Genomic DNA, 18,158 nt, shown 5'->3' with positions numbered 1-18,158 from the left:
GACTGTTATTATAAATAAAGAGATGAAATTCTGACATTCTCAATTTATTCAGAATATTTTTTGCATTAATGGTTTTCCAATATTATTGATTACGTGTACATTTACGGTCCTACTAAAATGTGAATAGGAGCGCCAGGAGAAGACATTAAGGCGCTCAGTACAATAGTATGCGGGTATATAGATTTGCAAATAAAAGTGCACATATGATCAGTTTTGGTCAAATAGCATGAATAGTTTTGTTTTCCAAGTCAGCATGAGGTATTAAAACTACTGAAATTTTGTTACGTATCAATATTTTGAATAAAAGGAGGACACGCTGGTATCCTAAATTTATGCGAACAAAAATTTGTTGTTATTAAATTGCAATATTACTGTCCATTGTCATGATTAATTAAATTGCAATATTACTGTCCATTGTCATGATTATATTATACAATGATTCCTGACATAAAAAATATGGCTGATTAATACTATGCGGGTACGTCATGGTGTATATAGATTTACAAATTAAAGTGCACATATGGTCAGTTTTGGTAATGCAGTCAAATAATTTTTTTGTACAAGTCAGCTGGAGGTATCAAAACTACTGGAATTTTGTTACGTATCAATATTTTGAATAAAATGAGGACATGCTGGTATCTTAAATTTATGTGAACAAAAATTTGTTGTTATTATATTGCAATATTGCTGTCCATTGTCATGATTGTATTATACATTGATTCTGGCATAAAAAATATGGCTGATTAACTATGCGGGTATATAGATTTACAAATTAAAGTGCACAAATGGTCAGTTTTGGTGGATGCGGTCAAATAATTTTGTTGTACAAGTCAACTGGAGGCATTAAAACTACTGAAATTTTGTTACGTATCAGTATTTTAAGTAAAAAGAGGACATGCTGGCACCCTTAATTTAGGTGAACAAAAATTTGTTGTTATTATATTGCAATATTGCTGTCCATTGTCATGATAGTATTATACATTGAATCCTGACATCAAAAATGTGGCTGATTTACTATGCGGGTATATAGATTTACAAATTAAAGTGCACATATGGTCAGTTTTGGTGGATGCGGTCAAATAATTTTGTTGTACAAGTCAACTGGAGGTATCAAAACTACTGAAATTTTGTTACGTATCAGTATATTAAGTAAAAAGAGGACATGCTGGTACCCTTAATTTAGGCGAACAAAAATTTGTTGTTATTATATTGCAATATTGCTGTCCATTGTCATGATTTTATTATACATTGAATCCTGACATTAAAAATAAGGCTGATTTTCTATGCTGGTATATAGATTTACAATTTAAAGTTCACATATGGTCAGTTTTGGTAATGTGGTCAAATAATTTTGTTGTACAAGTCAGCTGGAGGTATCAAAACTACTGAAATTTTGTTACGTATCAATATTTTGAATAAAATGAGGACATGCTGGTATCCTAAATTTATGCAAACCAAAATTTTTTGTTATTATATTGCAATTTTGCTGTCCATTGTCATGATTGTATTATACATTGAATCCTGACATAAAAAATATGGCTGATTAACTATGCGGGTATATAGAATTACAAATAAAAGTGCACATATGGTCAGTTTTGGTGGATGCGGTCAAATAATTTTGTTGTACAAGTCAACTGGAGGTATCAAAACTACTGAAATTTTGTTACGTATCAGTATTTTAAGTAAAAAGAGGACATGCTGGCACCCTTAATTTAGGTGAACAAAAATTTGTTGTTATTATATTGCAATATTGCTGTCCATTGACATGATTGTATTATACATTGAATCCTGACATTAAAAATAAGGCTGATTTACTATGCTGGTATATAGATTTACAATTTAAAGTTCACATATGGTCAGTTTTGGTAATGTGGTCAAATAATTTTGTTGTACGAGTCAGCTGGAGGTATCAAAACTACTGAAATTTTGTTACGTATCAATATTTTGAATAAAATGAGGACATGCTGTATCCTAAATTTATGCGAACCAAAATTTTTTGTTATTATATTGCAATTTTGCTGTTCATTATCATGATTGTATTATACATTGAATCCTGACATCAAAAATGTGGCTGATTTACTATGCGGGTATATAGATTTACAAATTAAAGTGCACATATGGTCAGTTTTGGTGGATGTGGTCAAATAATTTTGTTGTACAAGTCAACTGGAGGTATCAAAACTACTGAAATTTTATTACGTATCAGTATTTTAAGTAAAAAGAGGACATGCTGGTACCCTTAATTTAGGCGAACAAAAAATTGTTGTTATTATATTGCAATATTGCTGTCCATTGTCATGATTGTATTATACATTGAATCCTGACATTAAAAATAAGGCTGATTTTCTATGCTGGTATATAGATTTACAATTTAAAGTTCACATATGGTCAGTTTTGGTAATGTGGTAAAATAATTTTGTTGTACGAGTCAGCTGGAGGTATCAAAACTACTGAAATTTTGTTACGTATCAATATTTTGAATAAAATGAGGACATGCTGGTATCCTAAATTTATGCGAACAAAAATTTTTTGTTATTATATTGCAATTTTGCTGTCCATTGTCATGATTGTATTATACATTGAATCCTGACATAAAAAATATGGCTGATTAACTATGCGGGTATATAGATTTACAAATAAAAGTGCACATATGGTCAGTTTTGGTGGATGCGGTCAAATAATTTTGTTGTACAAGTCAACTTGAGGTATCAAAACTACTGAAATTTTGTTACGTATCAATATTTTGAATAAAATGAGGACATGCTGGTATCCTAAATTTATGCGAACAAAAATTTGTTGTTATTATATTGCAATATTGCTGTCCACTGTCATGATTGTATTATACATTGAATCCTGACATAAAGAATATGGCTGATTTACTATGCGGGTATATAGATTTACAAATTAAAGTGCATATATGGTCAGTTTTGGTGGATGCGGTCAAATAATTTTGTTGTACAAGTCAACTGGAGGCATCAAAACTACTGAAATTTTGTTACGTATCAGTATTTTAAGTAAAAAGAGGACATGCTGGCACCCTTAATTTAGGCGAACAAAAATTTGTTGTTATTATATTGCAATATTGCTGTCCATTGTCATGATTGTATTATACATTGAATCCTGACATAAAAAATATGGCTGATTTACTATATGCTGGTATATAGATTTACAATTTAAAGTTCACATATGGTCAGTTTTGGTAATGCGGTCAAATAATTTTGTTGTACAAGTCAGCTGGAGGTATCAAAACTACTGAAATTTTGTTACGTATCAAAATTTTGAATAAAATGAGGACATGCTGGTATCCTAAATTTATGCGAACCAAATTTTTTTGTTATTATATTGCAATTTTGCTGTCCATTGTCAGGATTGTATTATACATTGAATCCTGACATAAAAAATATTGCTGATTTACTATGCGGGTATATAGATTTACAAATTAAAGTGCATATATGGTCAGTTTTGGTGGATGCGGTCAAATAATTTTGTTGTACAAGTCAACTGGAGGCATCAAAACTACTGAAATTTTGTTACGTATCAGTATTTTGAGTAAAAAGAAGACATGCTGGCACCCTTAATTTAGGCGAACAAAAATTTGTAGTCATTATTTAAATGAATTAAACTATTGCTGATTGTGGCTGCATAGTTTAAGGATGTATAACTAACAAGGACGTATACACCTAACATCAAATATACTTCTTTTCAAAAATATACATAATATGATTGAATTTGATCTCGGAATATATATATATATATTCAGTGCCTGTTATCATTGTAACCGAGATCGTTTTTATCATAGATAGATTGTCAGATCACAGATAAATTTGTGTTACGTTCTGTGCGTACAATTTATTTTCAATTATTTGTGTTTAATCCTGTTCATAAAACGGAAGTATTAATTTTCAAATTACTTTATTTTCGATGTTTATACTACGAAACAAAGATATTAAAAATATTTTTTTTTAAATCAACGAAGAGCGGTCCTGGTTACAAGTTAACTTAGTGTTGACCAGACCAGTCAAAAGTTAACTTGGGAACAGGTCTTGTTTTGATCGGATTTGTTCAAGCAGAAGTTAACTTTGTGGCAGGACCGGTTTCCAAGTTAACTTATGTTAACTTTATGACAGGACTGGTTCCGAAGTTAACTTATGTTAACTTATGACAGGACTGTTTCGAAGTTAACTTATATCAATAGCGGACCTGTTTCCAAGTTAACTTTTTGGCAGACATAAAAACAGTCCTAGGTCCAAGTCCGCTTTTCAAGTTAACTAGATTTTGGTCCTAGGACTGGTCAGAGCAGTCCTATATTCGGTCACAGGTTAACTTTTACCAGTCCAAATGACTGGTTATCAAGTTAACTTGCTGTACAGGTTAGGAGTGCACCCATCTGTAGTATATGGTTAAGAATCATTGATAGATAACTTGATAGCATTCTGTTGTCTTCATATCATATTCTGTTTGAAGTTGAGTGTCTAAAGAGGAAGTAATTTTCGTTTTCTCATCATTGGAAATTTTAAATGGAATACTTAAAAGTTCATTTTTTTAGTGTTACCACATCCTGATTGTTTGAATAGGTAGCACAATAATTCTGATGAAGCGCTATAAACTTCATTATTGTCATCAATTTACAGTCTTTGATTGAATCTAGTTATTCCTGTTTCTGCCCACTTTGTTAGTCTCAACTTAATTAGACAATTTCGTTTTGAAAAATGATATTAATCTTAAGGCTCACATTCACAACTCTATGTTTGTATAAGTACGTTTGGAGGGAGTGCGAATTCAATACGATGAAACCGTAGGACTCATTGTGGCATAAAATATATCGCTAAGCAAATAGCTCAATTCGATAAATATCAGAAGTGTTTGAAGCGCTGTCTTTATTTCTTAAAGAAGTTTTTGTAAAACATTAAAGAATAACAAGAGGCTTTAAACGTGAACTTTAAGTATTACTATAGTTGCATTGGTTAGAATTGGTAAATATTCATGTGACCATCTTCTGGGTTTCAGACATTCAAAGTTTTCACTTTTTGGTAAATATCACTAACTCTTTGTGTTTAGTAGGCAATATAGGACCATGTCTATTATCTAAGAATGTGTGTTGTTTTCAAACATCATTTTTATTGTGCCTATCCAAGTAGAAATGATAAAATAATACACGGCGTCATCTTCACCAAACAATTAGGGGACAACGAGTGTCTAAATGTATGAACATAAACCGTCTCAACCTGCCATACAAAATAATATCAGGGTGTTAATTTTTAGTATAATTATATGCTTGAAAAGTATGTTAATTTACAGATACACTAAATTATTTAGAACAAAATTATTATTCAAAATTGAAAATTCTTAGACAACACTGAAATTCAAGTGGGTTTTTATATCATAATTTTTCATACATATATAGTCAGCATTTTAGATCAATTTGGTTATAAGAACTTTTAATTAACGAATATGAACTAAAAAAAGTCAAACACTATTTGCAGTGCTGATCTCTAATGAGGAAAGGTTTTCAATAATATGTGTTTGTCTTGTTATCATAGCAGTTTGACATTACTTTTATTGTTACTTTTTCAATCATAGATGGCATCCTGCGATTAATGTCAACTAAAGGACGTCTATTTGTTTCTGCCAATAGTCTCGTCACAAAAAATGATAGAGCGTTCTTGACAGTTCTGCTTGGCCTGACAATCATTTATCATATCTAACAAGGAATATTCTTAGCCATACTAGGCAAAATAACCGAGTTGTTTAAATAGCTGTATTGATAAAATTGAATATATAAGACGGTTTTTTAACCTATATTAACCTTAAACAACATTTAGTCCATCAAAAGTCTGAAACATTCAGAAAATATTCCTTCGTCAAATTTTCATAGTTCCATTGTCATGCATTTTTTTCTAGCTTTATGTTGGGGATTATATATTTGGTCGTTTTTAAAAATTAGGAAATACAAAAATTACCTGATGAACTATTAGCGCTGATTTTGGTCAGTATGGATGCATATATTGCAGAACAATTAACCCTGTTGACACTGCTTGTCCCATGGCTTATTGATTTTATGCAATAAGGATTGTTATCAACTTCATGGTTATTTATTCTATTATGAATTTCATTTGACACCGCTTTCTCATCGTAATACTAGGTTCAATGCTGCAGGTCTTATAGAGCCTTTTTAAATTGATTGACTGACCTGTTGTAAATTGAGTCAGTTTCCAAAAATGACTTAGTTTATTATCATGACGGTTGATTAGTGCAAAAAAACAAAAAACAAAAAACAAAAAACAAAAACTCATCAAAAAACGTAAAAAAGCATGTTTAGCCTGTCGGCACACCCGGTTCATTCGATTCTCCTTTTCTGTGTAACAGTGTGTGCTTGGTCTGTCTGAATTGATTAGGTTTAAGCGTACATTGGTGAGCTACTGTTGCTTATAATTTTAACATAAAAAGTAGCTGTTTTATGACCTTATGATGAGATAACTATCCATAAAATTCTGAAAGATAAGACAGTTATGCATTGCGTGGTGCTTTTGCAGCAATAAAAAGAAATGCTAATTATGTAAGATAAAAATGTATCAAGGTAGAACAACAAATGATCCTTGCATTAATCTAGAAGTGTGTGAGTTGCTGGAGTGGTTAAAAATATAATTGTGCATAAAAAAATCATTTCCAACAAAAGTAATAACATAACTCTCGTAGTAATTTTTCAGATATTCCAATTTATGGTATTCTTAATTTTCTTTTATTATCTTAGCGTATTTGATTGATGCAAGTCAGAGAGTCAAGCCTAATTCAGAATAAATTTGTAAATAATAACGACATTGGTAGCCCGGTGTTGTCGTTTCATTAATCAGATTGGTATGAGGTGATTGATTAGCCGTTTTAATAAAACAGTAAATCTACGATATTGATGTGGTTATGCCATATAATGTATAGGCTGATTCTGGTGATTTGATTACAAATTATATAATACCATTTTGTTAGACATTTTTGTTCTAAAATGTTTAGAAACATACTTACAAATGTAATTCTTTATTAAATGGTTAAATTAATATAATTACTTATTTTCCAAACAGATATATCTGATTTTTTGTCAGATGATTAATTTTTTTCGCTCAATTTTTTTTATAACGAATATTAAATGCAGACATTTTGTTTCAGAATTATTTTTTTGGTAATCTGTACAAATTCAAGAAGATATGTTGCATGCATACAGTCATCAACAAGACACATAATCATTATGTTTATGAAATAGCTCAAGCTATAAATCGACTTCAAAAAGGGTATAAATAAAACAAATTCAATCAAAGACCCTCCATCAACCCAAATTTCCAAAGAATACAAACTTTAAGATATAACACAATCAATAACAAAATTTCCACAACCACGAAATAATTAACCGTAGAAAAACATTATTATATTAAAAATGGTTAATTTTTGCTGGTGAGCTAAATTTTCTATATTAAGATAGAGTAAGGATGAAATATTGTACTGTAATAAAGTCTGTCAATTTTGCTTTATCTACAGAAAAAAACTTGCTTTATGTATGAATTAATTCATTCAAGAATGACCTGACATGTGTCTGTGTTTGCTTTTGTGATCGTAAGCAGAAGGTTGATAAATGTATGTTTTATTAACATTTTTCTATCGTTACTTAATTTGTATGTACTAATTTGTTGCTTAAAAAAGAATATTTACATGAAAGACAGAAAAAACAATATATACTATCAAAATTCAAGAATTCAAATTAATGATTCATATATAATGTTGAATAAGCAAACTTAATTGTCCTGGATCAAAGACCTGTTGAAGCATATCTCCACTGGATTAATGCTATTCGGGTCAAATTTGAATAATAATCACAGAACATTATGTGTGTGTGTGTCCAAAAACGATAACTCTGTGAAGCAATGATGCGGAATCTTGCTACCACTTTCAGCCTTGTAATTAAGCTTAATAGTTTGAAAGATAAAACTGTACTCTATCAAGACTCAGTTTCTCGTTCAAACGACTATAATATGTTTAATAATGTGTGTACCATGTTTAACGTTGAACTATAACCGTGATAACAAGTTAGACAAGTCGTTAACACGAGTAACTGACTCGTCATAATGACTTCAAATTAAATACGACCATGGCGCTCTACCGTATACAATGATCTCGACCAACCGTATGTACCGACCGTGCGAGGGTTGTATAGCCAGTCAATGTTATCGCAAACTTCCCACATTATATGTGAACATTCCTATCCGTTCAGAAATGTTCAGCAATTAAATTATTAAACAAAATTGACTATATTTTACAGGTGACAACATACACACAGATCTTTCACCAATAGGAGGGAGTCCTTACTTCAATGTGACTTATATAGTACATAATCAACCGCCAAATGTATTCCATGGACATCCATATAATATGACATATCCTGACGAACAAAGACTAATGAATTATATACTGAAAGGATATGAAAAATCTGTTCGGCCTGTACGTAATGCATCAACAGCAGTTAAAATCAAAATGGGTTTAACAATGACCCAAATATTTGATATGGTAAGTTTTAACAACCTATATACCAGTATTAGTAAGAAAACAATGAAATGGCGTTATAATATTAAGTGAAATCATTTGAGTAACCAATTGGGCTTAACGCTCGAATGCATTATACATGTAGATCTGATATTATCTCGTTTCCCTCATTTTTTGTTGTTGATCTTGATATATTTTCTAAATGGATTGTGTGAAATGTATATCGGCAAACTGCTGTTGTCTGTAATTTACCATTTGCAACTCGATTGAGTAATTCAGGATCCGTTTAATCATGGATGATGTATATTAAAGAAAGAGATTAATTTTAATCTGTGCATTGATTAAAATACATGTTGGATGAATATTTTCAGAAAATGAGATTTAACAATAATCAATCTTCTAGTCTGAAGAAAGTGAAGCATTAGAATTGCATATTTCAAATAAGCAAAAACCCGAATAATAATGTCACCTGTAAGTGAAAATTGTTTAGAATGTTTTCCGTTCTAACCACATCATCCGTTTTTTGATTATTATTGAATGAGTAAAGGATTTGAACATACAAATCAATTGTAAAAAATAGGCGAAAGTTACAAAAGAGGTAAAAATATTACACCTAAGTGTCTGAGTTAATACGTAACATTCTTCTCTGTCATATATCCACACGTCTACTGTACAGTCATTGTCTTTTTACTCAGTTTAAACATGTATTTAGTTTATTTTGCACTTTAGTAAAAAAAAAATCAGTCTTTTGTTTCGGTGTCCATATCCAATTTTTTATTGATATGTATCTTTTTGTAATATTGTAAGTAATCATAGTGATGACTCTTTTTTTGTTCCACCCACACAATCCCAGATTAAGAGATTAATTAAATTTTGATCTCTGCTGGATAATCCTATTTGTAAACATACAATATCCTCTCATGTTCATAAAGATAAACCAAAAATAAATTACCAAACCAAAGACAGATAATTAAGAAACGCAATACAAACAGATCCTAACTATTTGTTTGGTTGTTTGGGTTTTTTTTTCATGTTTATTTTTGTTTCATGTTGCAGTGTAATTATGTTTATGAGCGCCCAAACCTTCCTGAAAGAACGATTTTCATCTCTTTCACCCGACGTTGTCATGGATTATATTGACTGTCTATAGATCAGCTTTGGTGATGCAAACTGTTTTTCTTGGCTTTTCCCTTATCTTTGAAAAAAAAACAGAACAGCTTGCTGAAAGTATATCAAAAGAAATATTTGTCCTGTCCCTTGAAATCGTTTCTTTCATGTCAATCTTTATCATTGTTTCAATATAACTTAAAGAAGAATTAAGATAGTGTGGCCATGAATGGTAAATAAAAATGGACGTCAGGCCTTAACCTTGTGAACATACTATGTAATCGGTAATTATAAATTTAAACTATTTTTTTCAGGATGAAAAGAACCAAGTTCTAGTAACCAACGTTTGGCTTGACCAGGTACAATGTAATAAAAATGTTTAGTATTGTTTTAAATATGTAATTTTAGGGTATTTCATTATGTGTGTTTAATCGAAAAAAAGTTTCTTCTGAATTTCAACTTTAAAAATTCTTCCACAAACTATGAAATATAGGTTTTTATATGTGTGATGACCGACAGTTTCTAACAGTTTGTTTTATTAAGTCTTCATTTACTGATGTTAAAAGCAAATTTCGTTATATCAACAAAAAAACAAAATCACACAAAACAAAATTGCTATTGCACACAACTAAAGCAAGGTATGAGGAAAGTATCATGAAAGAGCTACACACAACTAAATCAAGGATATGAGGAAAGTATCATAAAAGAGCTACACACAACTAAATCAAGGATATGAGGAAAGTATCACAAAAGAGCTACACACAACTAAATCAAGGATATGAGGAAAGTATCATAAAAGAGCTACACACAACTAAATCAAGGACATGAGGAAAGTATCATAAAAGAGCTACACACAACTAAAGCAAGGATATGAGGAAAGTATCATAAAAGAGCTACAAACAACTAAATCAAGGACATGAGGAAAGTATCATAAAAGAGCTACACACAACTAAATCAAGGACATGAGGAAAGTATCATAAAAGAGCTTGACATTTCTTTAAAAATGAAGACAACACGTTATAAGTTGTATGCGTCCGACGAGCTTTTCTGACTTTAGCTTCATCCAGAACACTCAAGGCCCAATATTTGAAAGTCAATGGTGTATAAGAAGTTTTATTGTATAGCAATATAAATATTTTCCACAGAACGTAACCAAAAGTTAGCGTGCAATAAATTCTAATATTGCACTAGTGCAATAAATCTTTAAAATTCATGACGTCATTAACGACAAAATCTTAGTTTAAACCAATTTTTACTTTCAAATATTATATTGCTATACAATAAAAGGGTTATTGCATGAATATTGCGGAATATTGTCTCTCGTAGAACATATATTGCACTCGCAGGCTCTTGCAATATAAAATTCTACTCGGGACAATATTCCCGGATATTCATGCAATAACCCTATAATATAATGTCACCTATAAGTGACAAGGAGAGCATAAGGGATAAGGAATAACACGATTGTGTTGTTAATATAACTTAAACATCAACATAATATTCAAAATGGAACAAATATGCACAGAAATGTAATGATTCCAGTATGAACAGCTTTTCAGAACAATGAATTAAAAAGAAAATGTTTTGTAAACAAGTTAAATTTCTCCATCCAAATATTTACATATGAAAACTACCATACAAACAAAAAAACAAGTAATAATAATGACAATAATAATAATAATGACATAATATTATAAAATACACAAGTAATAATCGCCATTTTTATTTTAAGGAATGGATGGATGAATTTTTACGATGGCCGCCTACTGAATTTAATAATATAACAACTCTCCGCATACCATGTGATAAAATATGGCTTCCAGATATTGTTTTGTACAACAAGTAAGCTTAATTGTAGAACATTCAAGTGGCATCTCCGTATTGAATATATATCTCACTGTTGCTGTATTGTCCCTGATGTTAATCTTAGAACTATATTGACAACGAGTTGCTTCCAGCAAAGAGGCAACTAATTTAAAGTTTATTGGGGGGGATAGATTAACTCTAGGGAAAATCAGTTTAAGAAAAAAAATATGATATGTTTGTCACCATGATCTCTTTATCTCGTTAATACATAATGTGTACTAAAACCTAATATTAGATTAGTAGTACCATGATCAAAACCAATGGAAAAAGCAAGTGTGGAATAGACACTGCTTAACCTTTCAGTACACATGAGTTCGAGCTTAATGTTTGTATAGGAGTCATGCTGCTTTAATTTGTGTCTGTGTAATGTTCAATGCTATTTCAGTGTTTTATCTTCTGTGTTTCTTTTATTGGTAACCATGGTGTTTGTTATTTTTTTTTTAAACAAATCGGTTATGCTATTAGTGTAAAAACATTTTGTACATTGAAAACAAAAAGTCGAAAAATACCAAGAGGATATTCAATATTCATTAGTCGATATCAATTAGTGGAGGTTTCCTACTGGAGGGACTAGCCCAGTTGCAAATAAGTATTGCCATGAATTGCCATGAATAATCATTGATATGGTCATTATCATAAATCAGATTTTTACAAATAATTAGGGTTTTCTACCCATGGAATGTATTATTGCAACTATTTATCAAAGGCTTTCGGAATTTTAAATGCTCAATAGTCTTCAATTTAGGTCTTTATTTTGGCATTTTAATTTTGAGAACCGAGCCTCACTGGTGAGACTCTTTGTAGATGAAACGTACGTCTTGCATACAGCATTTCAATCCTAGTGTATATAATGAGTTTATTTACGACTGTACGAGAGAAAAAAAAGACGACAAAAAACGATCTCGCCAAACTCATACATGTAGAAATAAGCAACAATAACCACACCAACAAAATGGAAATATAGGATGTGCTCCAGAAGCAAAGCTGGAGTTTCAGGCACTAAACTGGAGATTTTACATCAAAAGGGTACACAGTTATTGTTCTACTAGTGGCACCCGTCGTGATGTTTATGTTGAAAGTGATGGTCAAAGGCTATGCGGTCATAGCGAAAATTACCAATGAACAAAAACGGTATGCCAATACATGATAGACAAAATAATGACTGAGCAATCCATTTCCAGCCATGCAAAGGGAGTTTCCCTTGACAATATGGAAACCTTACATTGACAGTCGTATATAAAAACTAGTTCAGCTTATCAAATATATGTATTTGCATTTTCAAATAAAAGTGAATCTAGGAAAGCGTTTCGGACGCGTTGACTCATAAAGCGTTATTTTCCTTTTGTATATTAGTGAGAAGATACAACTGTTCTGGACTAGTAGCCCCCGAAAGTACAAAATGTATCATCAAGTCAATGCCTAGCTGGTGTTTCGGCATTAACATGGTTTATAAGTACGAATAGCCGTTCTGGTCAAAATTTGTAAACGTAACACTGTGTATCCAAGAGATACAAACAGTTACGTTTACTTCTGGAGTACATGGAAACCGAGTTACTCGTAACTCTGTGGTATGCGAACAAAATATTACGTATAGCTCTAAGGTACACGAACGACCTGTTACGCGTACTTCTCGCGTCAATTTATCAAAAGGAATAATGACCAGAACGGCCCTCAATATTATGACATACTTTTTCTAAATTCTATAGTTATAAATATATAATCTATTTAGAAACTACGCCTCTAACTCCCCCCAAAAAGTTAACCGCTGATGGATCATTTTAGGCCCCACTCGGGTCATGAAGGTGTTCACGTGTTTCGGTTTTTATACAATGTCATCCTTGAATTTTAGAATTTCTGATGAAGGTAAATCCGAACAAGCCCTTACAATTTATAAAATGTTATTTTCTTTTATTAACCATTAAGGAATGACTGTGAAACTTTGTTGTCTGTCTATGAAGAAATAACGGGTTATTTTTAAGTGTGCACCACATGTTTTATGTTATTTCAAATCAACAGAAAAAAATATTACAGTCATTTCTTATAATTTAATTCTAAATTCCATTTTAAACCGGAGGAAACCATGACAAAACGTTGATGATATCACGGTCACATGACAAAATTATGTCTATGATCTGATATACAAAACAACATCAGCAAATCGGAAGACGCGTTACATCCAAAATAAAATTATTCTTGTATAAATACAAAAACTACTTCCGCTCTCTCACCTTTCAAATATTTCAAAAAAAATAGATTTCTAATCTTAGTTTGGACTTCACTACACCCAGTCTGTCACATTGTGTTGACTATACTTTTAGATTACTTCACTAGAATATTTTTAATTGATTGCCATGAAACATTTCCTTTCATCATAGAACAAAGCTTACAAAAACAAGTTCATTTGTTACAATTCACCTCCGCAGTTGATAGATACACGGAAACAAAGATATCCCTTAATAAATCTCAATCAAATGATGGATGATTAAATGGCTTTTTCAGTTTTCATTGGACATTTTAAATACTGAAATCAAAATTACGGTCGACAGATCTACAGACAAACTCAGACATTTAATCAATAGAATAAATCACCTTTGATTTATCTCAAAGAGGAAAACATCTAGAAAACTCTTCTATATGCAGATATTGAGTGTAAATAGATAAATCTTTGGTAAATACTTAACGGGATTGAAACCTAATAGTCCAATTGTTAATCATATAAAGAAAGATTTATTTTATTGAAGAAATTGTTTATAATGTGAATTGGTAGATTAAACCGAGGACTAAATGATATAAAAGAAAAAAAATTCACATCTTGTATGAAATCCTTTTTGAGTCGGAAAAATGAAGTTTAATTTTTATATTAATTAAATTTTTTTTGTTCGAGAGTGCTTATTACTTTTAAGATTATTAACAGTTAGGCATTAAACATGAGGTTCTTGTGCATTTGATGTCGAATAGTTGTGTTAAATAAGTTTCTTGTGCTTTTGATGTCGAATAGTTGTAGAGTGATCAACATGGGGCTTTATGCATAAACCAGTGCTATGTAGTGTCTTTAACATGCAACCCCAAACCGGTGCTATGTTGCACACGATGTTCCTACAACAGGACGTTATACCACCACGACGTCAAAGAGAGTTTTCTGAAACTTTTGACGTACATTTATTCAATTTGCAAGTTTCATTTGCTTTTTTTATGTAGTTGGTTGATTTTAAATCTGTCTCTATTAATTTTGTGATTATCGATACCTATGAGTCGATATTAAGAATTAAACGATGGACAGTAAGTGCGTGAATTTTTCTTAGGACCATCCAAACCTAGTAAATGTCCTTCAATCCCGTAGAGTATCGGATTTGTCCTCTCTATTTTAGCAGTTAGATTTTGCCTGGTCATTAATCATGCATATTCATGATATTGATACACAGGTAACTTTTATCTATTATAGTCGAATCTTCTGGAGTTTCGTAAACAACAACGTTTAACGATATATACTACTTCATAACGTGTGACCTCACGTGTGTGGTAAAATTTGTTGATTGATGCACGTACAAAATGTAGCTGTTCTAGTAAATGAATTAATCTACAAAGCAAGAGCACTTTCCATTTTCATCAGGGTAAGAGTCGACTAGCCCTTTTTGAAAGGCTAATACTTGTGTCTATTTACCATGAATTTATTTACCTCAAGTTGTGGAAATCGATTAAATAATGTTTACCCTTAATTCACCTTAAAATGTTGTATTGTTGTAAGTAATAACTTGAAGGAAGGAAAAATGGGACAGAAGTATACGGTTTTCAATAAATGAATTATAACAAAACTTTAATCGCAGGCTGCTAAAATTGCATGGTGCATATCATCTTCAACCCTAATACAAATATATCCGACACTCTGCAAGTAAACAGAAACATCTTTACCCTTGATTAATTTGAATTGAATTGTATTAAAAATTTGCTTGGCACATAACTTGTCGAAATACAACCATTAAATAAAATTATTATAACCCGATCTTGAAAATTATTTTCCCAGTCATTTGAAGTTGCTTGCTTTTAAAATGTACTTATCTTCTCCTGAATCGTCCGTATAATACGGGGTTGCATTAGTTCAATGAAACTGTTTTTGTCGCTGTTTCCGATAAGTCTTTCAGTTACCTCCGTTTCATGCACAACATGCACCGTGGTTTTTTTTTCGACAACCAGCAATTTTTTTTTTTTTTTCACCACGCGATTCGTTTTAAGTATCAAGAATATACAATGGAACAAATTTTACATTTTTTGCATAAATTTTGTAACGTCGAAAAACAAAACGTTTGTTTGGATTTTTCGACGTTTTCGACGTTTGGACAAAATGGCTACCGTTTTGTAATGTTTCGTAGCATTCTTTTCCTGTAAGACCCAAACATGCACTTAATAAAAAAAGAATCTAGACTTTATGTTCTGTTCGTGTATCTAACTTTTGTTTTGGTAAATTATAAATTACTTATTGAAATATCAGGTAAAAAAAACAGCATTAATTGCTTGGACAAATGAAATATCAACTTGGACAAAATGGATACCGCTTGAAAAACGACTGTGTAGAGATGGTTTTATAGAATCTACAATTTTTGAACTCACGAACAATGAGGCAAATGTTTGTTCTTTCGGTAGATGTTATAATTATCTCACATTTTTTAGACATTTTTAACTATGTCTACTTATAAAACTACCTTTCAGCCTTTAAGTCAACGAAAAACGTCATTGGACATTTTTCTTATTCCAGCTTTATATGCAGCCACCGATTCAAACGAAATTCGACAAAAGAGCGGCTTTCTTTTAACCAAGAACTGACACACTTCATTGCTTCTGCCAAGTTTCGGGAAGATCAGAGAATAAGAAATAGGGTCACTATACATAAGAGATAAAACAGTTGTTCAAAAATGTAACGTTGGACATCTGTTTTTTTCACATAGCTTTGTTGTTTTAATCCTCAAATATACTAGATATTACTAAGCATATGATCAAGAGCTATAAGAACATAAAGGAAAACATATACTGAATTAGTTTTTGTAGTGGTTAGTGTTTGTTAACATTTTATTTTGTTTTGCGGAGGAAATTTCGAAGATTCTGTTTTAAATCATAGGGGTTGTAGGAACAGCCTGTTCTGTATAGTGTCTTAAACATACAGATTCAAACCGGTGCTATGTAGTGTCTTAAACATGCAGGCTCAACCCGGTGCTATGAAGTTTTTTAAACATGCAGTCTCAAACCGGTGTTATGTAGTGTTCTAAACATGTAGGTTATAACCGGTGCTTTGCATAATTGTCATAAACATGCAGGCTCAACCCGGTGCTATGAAGTGTCTTAAACATGTAGGATCAACCTGATGCTATGAAGTGTCTTAAACATGCAGTCTCAAACGGGTAAGATTTAGCGTTCTAAACATGAAGAATAAAACCGGTGCTTTGCAAAATTGTCCTAAACATGTAGGCTCAACCCGGTACGATATAGTGTTCTAAACAAGTAGGCTAAAACCGGTGCTATGCATAATTGTCCTAAACATGTAGGCTCAAACCGGTGATATTAAGTGTCTTAAAAAATCAGGCCAAAACCGGTGCTATGCAATGTCCAAAACAAGTAGGCTCAAAGCGGTGCTAGAAGTGTCTTAATCAAGCAGGCTATAACCGGTGCTATGAAGTGTCGTAAACAATCAGGCCCAACATGGTGCTACAATGTATGAAGTGTCTTAAACAAGCAGGCTCAAACCGGTGCTATGAAATGTCTTAAACATGCAGGCAGCAGCCTCAAACCGGTTCTATGAAGTGTCTTAATCAAGCAGGCTTAAACCGGTGCTATGAAGTAGATATAAAAAGATGTGGTATAAGTGTCAATGATATAACTCTCCATTCAAGTCAAAATTTATAAAAGTAAACCATTATAGGTCAAAATACGGTCTTCATCGTCAACATGGTGGCTTGGCTCAAAAGGGCACCAAAAATCAGGCTCAAATCGTTGATATGGAGTGTCTTAAACATGCAGTCAAGTCAATTTCTTTGATTTAAGTTCTATCAGTTGCTTTTTTGTAAGCATTTGTGCCATGCATTAGAATAATACGTTTAAATAATACATTTTTAAAGATTTTCAAATAGAACATAAAGTTTAAAAATAATATTACTTTTTTCAGTATTAAACCTGAAACAACCCTTCACTAGAGAGCTATTCTCGAGATATTTTGTTAAGAGTCGTTATGATGTGTGACATTGAAAAATCAATCGATTATAAACTTTATTGTATATCTTAAAACATGGGTTTGGGATAGTAAAAAAAAAAGCAACAACAAAAACACGACAAATACAAAACGTGATTTCAAATCATTTAAGCCACATTTGTGATTCTAGAGGCTGTCTTTATAAATTTTAACATTCATATCCCAAGCACTTACAAATATTCCAAGGTAAAAAGAAAAGAAAAGGAAAAAAATAATTGAAAACCCTCTTATTTTAACCACAACTACCGACGAAACTAAAATCAATTATATGTACGTTAATGTTGAATTAATTCTTACAGAATTATGAGTGTCAGCTTACATAACACACTGCTAGATAAAACTTTACTAAAAAAAAAGATTTCCTACATTTTAAACCTCTCTTAAGCAATTATGCAAATGAACCGAATTTTATATTTCCGTTTAATTA

General features: G+C 31.5%; 1 protein-coding gene across 1 annotated transcript in view; it reads left to right on the top strand.

Annotated features, from left to right (window-relative positions):
• LOC139519123 (neuronal acetylcholine receptor subunit alpha-10-like) overlaps nt 1-18,158 on the top strand; it is a 35,771-nt gene that overhangs the window by 14,921 nt on the left and 2,692 nt on the right. The window contains exons 2-4 of the mRNA XM_071310939.1: nt 8,303-8,547; nt 9,945-9,989; nt 11,363-11,472. Of these exons, the coding sequence (XP_071167040.1) occupies nt 8,303-8,547; nt 9,945-9,989; nt 11,363-11,472 (400 nt within the window). The remainder of the gene's footprint in view (nt 1-8,302; nt 8,548-9,944; nt 9,990-11,362; nt 11,473-18,158) is intronic.

This window comes from Mytilus edulis, chromosome 4 (genome assembly GCF_963676685.1).
Source record: "Mytilus edulis chromosome 4, xbMytEdul2.2, whole genome shotgun sequence".
Lineage (NCBI taxonomy): Eukaryota > Metazoa > Mollusca > Bivalvia > Mytilida > Mytilidae > Mytilus > Mytilus edulis.
Note: the sequence above shows the minus strand (reverse complement) of the source record. Positions and strands in the feature narration are given on the sequence as shown.